Raw genomic sequence first — 9,652 nt, forward strand, 5'->3', positions numbered from 1 at the left:
CGCTCCTCCTTTTTTCCCCTCCCCCCCGCAGGCTGTAGGTAGGCCAGTGGTGGGAATATTCTCGAAAGGGGAGGGGTGCGCATGGCTCTCTCCGAGATCGAGATGAACGGGGGATTGGACCGGTTGGTTTGAGGCCACTCTGTTCCTTTCCGAGCTGCTTTGGAGGTTGAATGAGATATGTACACCACTGGATAGGTAGGTAGAGGACACTGCAAGGCTACCAAGAAGCAATTAGATGTCACCTAAGTAGGATTGTAAGGGAAGTGGCCAAGTTCATTGCCTCCCACCTTTGGGGCAAGTAAGGTGATTTTTGCTGGATCGTGAGTCACTTGCAATGGAGATGAACAAACACACAAGGTGCCTTTGAAGTCTGTCACACTGCGGTACAGAACTCAACCGAAGCTGTGGAAGCAAAGCGAACAGAAAGGCCACGTTCGAGGTCCCAAAGTGCCAAACGTCCAGGGGGGACCACCAGTAATCGAAATCTCCAGAATCGCAGCCTTGGTGGGGCAGAAAGGAATGACCCCAGCGCGGACGGCAGGCAGCGGCAGCGGTGAGGCGCGCGCACCTTGACTCCCGTGGCTCGGGGAGAAACCTCGCACGGTACATGCTCACTGTCCTGCTGCAACGGAGATGTGTCCCCCGAGCACCTAATTCCTGCCTGCCATCCCAACCTTGGGTGTCTTCATCTGCCGAGCAGCAGTGCATTAAGGTACCTTACTGCTCACCTGCTACGTTTAGTTGGTGCCTTCCATAGGTAAAGGCACCAAATAAAGTACGGCTGCACCAAGGATCCACACAGTGAGGATCCACCAGTGACACCCACACCCCAAAAGGAAGAGACCCCTGTCACGTGTGGCGCCTCGCAACGTGAAATCTGGCCTTTTGTGCAATCTGGACACCTCGACTTTTTTTTGGAGAAGGCATTCATAAAGGCGGCAGCTCTTCCTTTCCACCGCCGACACTTTACCTCTCCCAATTCACCACTGCCAAAGCCACCTCAACTCGATTGGGTGTGTAAATAGTAGAAGGGAATCCAAAAACCCTCCTCTCATCAGCGCGTCTTTGACGTTTTTTTCTCCTTTCTTTTTTCCCCCGACACCATCTATCGAGGTACAAAGAGCTATTTCAATACTACACAGGGGAGCTTCACAGCACCGCCAAAAAAATACAATGTCGAGATCCAGAAACTCGATGGCCTTGGGCTTCGGCCTTTTGGCCTGGATGGCTCTCCTCTTCTCCCCCCTGGCTTTCGTTCAGACTGCCCAGGCTCAGGACACTGAGAGCTACGGAACTGTCATCGGTATCGTAAGTTACACCTCCTAGCTTCCCTGGCGACGATTGCGCCCTTTGTCGGCCCTTCTTCTGTCGCCAACGGATTCAAATAAATTCGACCTCCTTTCTAACTCCCAACCTCTAGGATCTTGGAACTACCTACTCTTGCGTCGGTGTGATGCAGAAGGGCAAGGTTGAGATTCTCGTCAACGACCAGGGTAAGTCTTATCACGGTCGCGGCAGCTCCTGCTCCGATCCCCCGATTCCAACAATTGTTCTGACTTTTCTGCTTCATAGGAAACCGTATCACCCCGTCTTACGTCGCATTCACCGAGGAGGAGAGACTCGTCGGTGACGCCGCCAAGAACCAGGCCGCCGCTAACCCCACCAACACCATCTTCGATATCAAGTGAGCTCCTACCCCGACCGTCGACCGTTCGAGATAACATTGCTAATCACTCTTTCAGGCGTATGATTGGCCAGAAGTTCTCCGACAAGGCCGTTCAGTCCGACATCAAGCACTTCCCCTACAAGGTCATCGAGAAGGATGGCAAGCCCGTCGTCGAGGTTGAGGTTTCTGGCTCCGCCAAGCGCTTCACCCCCGAGGAGGTTTCCGCCATGATCTTGGGCAAGATGAAGGAGGTCGCCGAGGCCTACCTTGGCAAGAAGGTTACCCACGCCGTCGTCACTGTCCCCGCCTACTTCAACGACAACCAGCGCCAGGCCACCAAGGATGCTGGTGTCATTGCCGGACTTAACGTTCTCCGCATTGTCAACGAGCCCACCGCCGCCGCCATCGCCTACGGTCTTGACAAGACCGAGGGTGAGCGCCAGATCATCGTCTACGACCTTGGTGGCGGTACTTTCGATGTTTCCCTTCTGTCCATCGACCAGGGTGTCTTCGAGGTTCTTGCTACCGCCGGTGACACCCACTTGGGTGGTGAGGATTTCGACCAGCGTATCATCAACTTCTTCGCCAAGTCCTACAATAAGAAGAACAGCGTCGACATCACCAAGGACCTCAAGGCCATGGGTAAGCTCAAGCGTGAGGCCGAGAAGGCGAAGCGTACTCTCTCTTCCCAGATGTCCACTCGCATTGAAATAGAGGCCTTCTTCGAGGGCAAGGACTTCTCCGAGACCCTTACCCGCGCCAAGTTCGAGGAGCTCAACATGGATCTTTTCAAGAAGACCCTCAAGCCCGTTGAGCAGGTGCTCAAGGACGCCAAGGTCAAGAAGGAGGATGTTGACGACATTGTTCTCGTTGGTGGCTCTACCCGTATTCCCAAGGTTGTCAACCTCATTGAGGAGTACTTCAGCGGAAAGAAGGCTTCCAAGGGTATCAACCCCGATGAGGCCGTCGCTTTCGGTGCCGCCGTTCAGGCCGGTGTCCTTTCCGGTGAGGAGGGTACTGAGGACATCGTCCTCATGGACGTCAACCCCTTGACTCTCGGTATCGAGACCACTGGAGGTGTCATGACCAAGCTTATCCAGCGCAACACCCCCATCCCCACCCGCAAGAGCCAGATCTTCTCCACCGCCGCCGACAACCAGCCCGTCGTTCTCATCCAGGTTTACGAGGGTGAGCGTTCCCTTACCAAGGACAACAACCTTCTCGGCAAGTTCGAGCTCACCGGCATCCCTCCCGCGCCCCGTGGCGTTCCCCAGATCGAGGTCTCTTTCGAGCTCGATGCCAATGGAATTCTCAAGGTCTCTGCCCATGACAAGGGCACTGGCAAGCAGGAGTCCATCACCATTACCAACGACAAGGGTCGTCTCACCCAGGATGAGATTGACCGCATGGTCGCCGAGGCTGAGAAGTACGCCGAGGAGGACAAGGCCACCCGTGAGCGCATTGAGGCTCGCAACGGTCTTGAGAACTACGCTTTCTCCCTGAAGAACCAGGTCAACGACGACGAGGGTCTCGGTGGCAAGATTGACGACGAGGACAAGGAGACTGTAAGTTGCCACAAGCCTTTTGCCGTGTATCGACAGATTACTAACATGATTTCCAGATCCTTGAGGCTGTCAAGGAGACCACCGACTGGCTTGAGGAGAACGGCGCCACTGCCAACACTGAGGACTTCGAGGAGCAGAAGGAGAAGCTGTCCAACGTCGCCTACCCCATCACCTCCAAGATGTACCAGGGCGCCGGTGGCGCTGGTGGCGAGGACGAGCCCCCCTCCCACGACGAGCTCTAAATTCCATAGATTTGTTCTTGTTGCTTCGTTTCGGGATTCAAAAGAGACAGTACCCAAAGATTCCATGCAATTTTTCGTCTCTGGTGTTGGCAGGTTAATCGGCGTCGGCAGCATGGAGCATGACTCCACCATTGTGTAAAGTATACAACGCATAAATGAGACCTCTTGAACACATGTTTTGTTCTCGTGTGATTATGACCGAGAAGGGTGCTCTCGTGAACTATTGAATGGCCCAGCTTCTTGACTACATGGTGTAAATACTCTTGTACCCGTATCTTGAGTTTCCACATACGATGATGAAGTATGTATCCGGCATCTAGTGACAGGATTCGATCCTTCCTTGCAGTCATCCATCTCACACTTGCCGTGGGACACCCCAGCAAGATGAGCGCAACTTGATTTTACTTACCTTGTGGAGTCTCCCTTCTGCGTATGCGGGATGGCCGGCCGCAAGAAATCTGGGGCATGCAGTTTGGGTCTCAGCTGAGGGACTCACACAAAAACAGACGGCTTGATTGGCCCATAGGTCTTTGTCGATTCTTGATGGCCCCTCGCATCGACCACGGTGCTTTCTTGTAGAATCTAGTCAGATTCAGTGAAGTCTCGCTTTCGGTGAGTCTGTGGTGTAGACAGCGTTTTCGAGGCGGGTCATCTTTTTTTTTCGGAAACATAATGGGGTTATCCTTCCTGTACGGACACTTTTTTGGATGGCCAAGTCCCAATCTGGAGTCCTGGACTACTCCCCCCTACCTCCCCGCCAGAGGGCGGCTGAAACTCCGTAGAAGCCCTCCGCAGTAGAAGAAGGGAGATGTACTTGGCAGCGAAGCGTACTAGGTTGAGACGAACTGTCTACTCGAAACCCGGGGGACCTGACTACCAAGTAAGATGAGATGGAGACGAGACTTCGGGTTCCCAGGGAAAAGCTTATTCCTACCCAACCCGCCTGGACGGAGCCTCCTGCTGCGTAGGGCCACTGGGTGGAACTGGCTTTTGCTTGTTATTGTATTCAATATGAGATGGTTTTGAATGACTCGACACTGTAACGACGGCTATCTCACAGGTCTGTTCTTTGCTCGTTAACTCCGGGAGGAGAGGGTCATGGCGCAAATGCGTACTTGGATAGAGTTGGATAGGAAGTGAGGCAGTTTTGAATGACTCGGTTTACTCTGTACTTTCTGCGCAGCGAGACGTGGCGGCATTCTGATGTTGCCGTGTATCCGTATACGATTTTGATATACGAATATAGCTTAAGTAGAAGAAGTATAGTATATAAGGTAACTTATAGCTATAGGTCAACCCTCCTATCACTCGTGTTCTCACTGTCTCTATCCCACTCTGTCTCTCTATCACACTTACAGTCGCTCGGTCACTCGTTCACAAACACTCTCTCGCATTTAACCAATAGTACACCCAACCTACATCTACAACCCAGCCCTTTCACCACTTTCAACTACACAACAAACCACACAACAGCTCACAATGCAACTCCCCGCCATCTTCCTCTTCGCCGCCGCCGCCGCCGCCCTCGCCCTCCCGGAGCCCATTCCCAAGCCCAACCCAGAGTCCTGCGACGAGACGTGCCCGAACCCCTGCCGGCAGGCCATCCGCAACACGTACTGCACGGGAGCGAAAAAGTCCATCAGCGGCGGACCGTTGCCGGCGGCGTTCAAGAACCAGTGGAACTGTCCCGCGGGCAGCAGCAGTCCGCCCGCGACGTATATCCAGATGACGCAGAATGGGGCTGCCGAGGGGGGTGTCACTGTTTTTTGCACTATCTGAGAAAGGGGGGGAGAAAGGGGAGGAAGGAAGAGAAACTTCTTGGTGCTGCGTGTACGCACATATACGACATCGTACCGCACACGTGATTTTACTCATTTGCCCTCACCTAGGAGGATTGAAGGAAGTAGAAGGAGGCCCAATCCGACGCGGGGAAAAGTTGATGGGGAGGGAGCCAGAGCGAGGGATGCCTTTGTATGGTTTAATATACCTTTTTGTTTTTTACAATCAACCCATCATCTGGTACCCATGATCATTCAACTGGTGTGCGTGCCGAATTTAATGTGTCTCGGTCTGACAGTTTTTCTCTTTAGACACAATTGTTTGTATAGTTGATCCAGGCGTCTTGGTGGAGCTTTGATTCCCTACTCAGCACGATGCCATCGACATGAGGATGCTGTTCAAAACACATTTGCTCAACTGGAGCTGCAACCGCTGGCCTGGGGAGAACGTACAGTCTCATACTTCTTGATGATCAAAGCCTGGGCAGAGCGAGGAGGCATCCCATTGTTAAAAGCTCGGCTTAAACCTTGGACAAAAAAGACCAGACGAAAAGGCAAGAGGCTCGTGTCGTCTCATCTTTGTCGGGAACGCCTCGTTCGCGGACCGGGAACCCCTGTCGTTCCTCACAATAGTTTCATACGGAGGGGGTAGAGAGTTGGGTTTTGCGTGTCATGAAATGGTATGTGGCCGGATCCTTTCTCGACTTTGGTGGATTGCATCTTACTCCAATACCAATAGGCCAAACATCGTGATGGATGTCCTGGGCTAGCTTGACAAAGCGCATATGATTGATGATCTACGGATCCTCCATTTTTGGTTACAGTTCTCGAGTGCTGTTCTCTTCGACCTTGGCTATCGAGGGCCGGGCATGCTTCGGAACAGTATCCTGGAGATGAGCTGATCGTGAAAGCGACTACTTCTTCTAGGTAGAGACTGAGGAGACAAGTGTCTTCAAGAGCATATGCAGAACAACGATAGCACCTTTGATCGTTGGCGGGCAAGTCTGTTTTCCCAGTTGCTCCGTATTTTCGGCCATGCTCTCATGGATAGCCGCTCTGAAGGAGATAAATATATAATCGGAAGCAAAGAGAAGTGCAATTTGACCTCGATAGCGTCCATTTCTTAGAGCTCACGTTTCCGTCCGTCCTTTTTCGAGCTTGTCTGTGTGTCTTTTGAAGATGGGATCCCATTCCAGAGTTACGGAACGATGAAAGATGCTGGGCTTCCTAGATAAGTATGCCTTCTAGGTAAGAAGGCCATCTATTGGCTTGACTTGACAGCGATAGCAAACCCAGGATCCGGTTCAGAGAACGAAGCGGTGCTTTGGCAGGAAGGCGTGTGGTCTTGGATGACGCGGGAAACACCAGTCTGTTCTTTTCGTGCTCTTGTGATCTAGCAGCCATCGTCCTTCTTTCCCCGTCGAGGACATGGATGTTCCGGACCGGTGCCGTGGATGGATGAGAAACGGGTGTCGGACAGGGACGAAAGAGAGTCAGCAGCTATACAGGTCCCAACTGCAAAGGCTGCACATCTGCTCAAGACGATGTGTTGTAGAGACTCTTTGCCCATGGACGGTATCGCCAACGGTGGAGGGAGGCGGTGTACAAGCGCAACCGAATGAAACGGGTTCTCGCATCGATCTTGTCTGGTCGGTTGGCCTCGGAACACAGTTTGGGGATAACGATAGTAGACTAGATCGCTCAAAGGAATATGGCCGCGAGGTCACCATGTTCTTTAGGGCGACCACATGCTGTCAAAGCTGCTTTGAGGTGCGTAAGTGGTATGCGTAGACGAAGGGACCAGATCACAAGGTCTTCCGTCATGGCAGCAGGAATGGTTATTGATGAATCCACTCCGACGTGTATGAGACTTCGATTCACTTGGAGACAGTTTCACTGGGCGGTTATGAGAGCGCTGACACGTTGATGGTTCTTGAGGATGGAGATGCGGTTTCAGCCGCGATAATCGTAGGGAACGGGACTGGGAAGAGGATAACGGGTCGGAAGGGATTAGATTGGAGAAACAGAAGGAACTGGTGGTGTGACAAAATACTCTGCATGAACTGTGTCTGCAATATAAGTGCTGAGAACCCGTGGCAATGAGCGGTTAATATGGGTCGGGTCCCAAAATGCATGTCGAGATTTTATATCGCCATTTATTACGGCAGAAAATCAGATGCTGATGCGGAAGTGCATTGGAGATCTCCAAACCACCTCCAAAAACAAGAAGAAGTTAGGATAAGCCCAGAAATCTAAGTCTCCGAGAACATATCTCTAGTGCTGTTCCGCATTCCTCGGTAGACAGCATTCTCCCTCTCGGGAGGCACGAGGAAGCGGCGGGAGCAACCGCTCCCAAACCCATCATCCAGCATTCCGATCTGGTGTAAACTGTGTTCAACCTAATCGCAACAAATCAACTAAGATCAAAACCTTGAAAACTGGGGGACGTGGCACACATGTGCCGTAGCCCGGATCACGTATCCGTAAACGAGGTCGTACACGCGGCTCTCTCGTAACCCATATCTCAGCATTCCACAGAACTTTATCGAGACGACGGGCCCAGAGCACGGTACCTTCAAGTGGCACCGCACTGGAGAGCGAAGTATGATTGAGCCTTGGATTTCTTAGACTACTTCATTTCCTGGCACTTCCCCTCCCAAAAGGGAGGCTTGAATCTGATGTGTAGTGTTGCTGCGCTTGTCACGTGCGCTAGCGGATCTGGGAAGATACCTGAGAGAACAATTTACCTTCCCTGTCAGCAACATCCGATATGGTGTAGTGGCCAACATGATGCCCTCTCATCTCTGTGAGAGGTTAGGCATAGCCCCGAGTTCGATTCTCGGTTTCGGAATCTTTTGTAAATTTTGGCAATTAGATCGCTCCTTCTGCCTTCTTGTTCGTTTTTCTTTGTTTCAACTCCATATTTGCCAAATTCGTCTGAATACTGCTCAATGACCATGGAGAATAGGCAAAGAGTAAATCCCCATTCTTCGGACGAACCGCTTAGAATTCAAAACTCTAACCTCCAACTCCCCCACAAGCGACGATGTCGATATGGCGGTGATAGATTGGGACGAGACACATGGAAGCGCACGGAAAAGCCTCATTCTAACGTTGGGTCGTCGTCGCAAGGTGCCTGGCAAATTCTGGACACTGGCAAAAAAAAACAAAAGATGCCCAAGCCAAGTCAGCCTCGTCGCGACGGGTCGCCCACAGGGCGAATCCTGCGCGGCATGCATGTCTCTACATCTCGACCCAGAGACGCATGCGGTCCTCTACCCGAGAACCAAAGTCTCGCCTCGAGCAGCAGAGGCCAGAGACAGAAGGAGAATAAGCAATGACCAAGACCTTCATGTCACTGTCAAATGAAGGCGATGAGACATGCGTCGTCCCCTTCCCAGAATCCCAAGGTCCCACATGCCGATCCTCGTGGCCTTTACCGGGTCCTCACGGACCAAGATTTGAATTCCCGGCCGTAAGGCAGATTACTCTCTGTTCGGTAAAAATATTGAATACAGGTGGAAGGAATGAAATGCGATATGGAAAGCAATAAAACAATTACGCAAAATCCACACCACGCGGTCCACGCGAGATGAGGGAAGCGATGAGAGAGTGTTAGCATGCTGCATCGGTAGGATTGAGAAAGAAAAATGTCCGGGCTGGAGCGGGAGGCGATCGACGTTGGGCTCTTTTTTCGTTTATTCAAAAATAGATTCCCTTGTAAGAATACCACATTACCATCAGTCTCGAACTTTCTGAGAGGGAATTAAGCAAAGCGGTGTCCATCGACCCATCCAGAGACATTTTCGTCGGAAGCTCTGCTTGAGGGGACTCCAACTGCAAGGGAACTCTGCAAGGGTGAAGCGTATCCGGTACTCCGTACTCCCATAACGACTAGGTCAATGAATGAACGTCTCTTGGCCCTCTGGACTTTGACAGGACGAGGGGCCGAATATGACCCGGCACCTGAGCAAAGATCGTCGAGGGCTCGAGCATCCCTCTCCCATTGACCCATTCATCCCCATCTTTCAGACAGGATTACTGTATTGTACCTTATCATGAGGTAGTAGGATCAGCAAAAAAATAGCGATCTTCGTTTCTGTTTGCTTTCGTTTCCGAGGGTCCGAAAGTCTGGAGGGACACCGGACACCCAATGAAACGTGAAAGTGAACCCCCCCGCAGATTAGATAGAAGAGCTCGAGCGCGCTCGATAGCGGCAAGTTCGAGCATGCTTTGTTCGTTGGATGACACGCTGGTTGTGGAGGTTGCATCGTGACACCTTCCCCACGAAGAAGTTTGAAAGGCCAGCGCGAACAGGAAGCATTGTGCCCCCCCTTCCCAATCACTATAAGGAATCAAAGGAACAGTATGAATCACGCGGCACACAACTCTTTTCTGCCT

General features: G+C 52.0%; 2 protein-coding genes and 1 non-coding gene across 3 annotated transcripts; all 3 read left to right on the forward strand.

Annotated features, from left to right (window-relative positions):
• Window positions 1-887: 887 nt before the first annotated feature.
• Window positions 888-3,665, forward strand: BDZ83DRAFT_617523 (hsp70-like protein). The gene is made up of 5 exons (XM_060508031.1): window positions 888-1,308; window positions 1,421-1,493; window positions 1,573-1,684; window positions 1,743-3,231; window positions 3,288-3,665. Exons 1-5 carry the CDS (start codon window positions 1,174-1,176, stop codon window positions 3,471-3,473), a joined length of 1,995 nt encoding a protein of 664 aa, XP_060366038.1. The 5' UTR covers window positions 888-1,173; the 3' UTR covers window positions 3,474-3,665.
• Window positions 3,666-4,384: 719 nt separating this feature from the next.
• BDZ83DRAFT_275097 (uncharacterized protein) lies at window positions 4,385-5,589 on the forward strand. Its single transcript, XM_060502088.1, has 2 exons — window positions 4,385-5,444; window positions 5,564-5,589. The coding sequence occupies exon 1, from the start codon at window positions 4,625-4,627 to the stop codon at window positions 5,336-5,338; it is 714 nt and encodes a 237-aa protein (XP_060366039.1). The 5' UTR covers window positions 4,385-4,624; the 3' UTR covers window positions 5,339-5,444; window positions 5,564-5,589.
• Window positions 5,590-8,015: 2,426 nt separating this feature from the next.
• BDZ83DRAFT_t126 lies at window positions 8,016-8,102 on the forward strand. Its single transcript has one exon. It is a non-coding gene; the product is annotated as a tRNA-Glu (tRNA).
• Window positions 8,103-9,652: the final 1,550 nt, after the last annotated feature.

This window comes from Colletotrichum acutatum, assembly GCF_030867785.1.
Source record: "Colletotrichum acutatum strain CBS 112980 chromosome Unknown BDZ83scaffold_36, whole genome shotgun sequence".
NCBI classification, from domain to species: domain Eukaryota; kingdom Fungi; phylum Ascomycota; class Sordariomycetes; order Glomerellales; family Glomerellaceae; genus Colletotrichum; species Colletotrichum acutatum.

Bases quoted from the DNA above. Each gene is read 5' to 3' on its own strand.
- BDZ83DRAFT_617523 (XM_060508031.1), top strand. From the start codon at position 1,174: ATGTCGAGATCCAGAAACTCGATGGCCTTGGGCTTCGGCCTTTTGGCC. The intron at 1,494-1,572 runs GTAAGTCTTATC...TCTGCTTCATAG, and splicing joins GATTCTCGTCAACGACCAGG to GAAACCGTATCACCCCGTCT. The intron at 1,685-1,742 runs GTGAGCTCCTAC...TCACTCTTTCAG, and splicing joins AACACCATCTTCGATATCAA to GCGTATGATTGGCCAGAAGT.
- BDZ83DRAFT_275097 (XM_060502088.1), top strand. From the start codon at position 4,625: ATGACTCGGTTTACTCTGTACTTTCTGCGCAGCGAGACGTGGCGGCAT.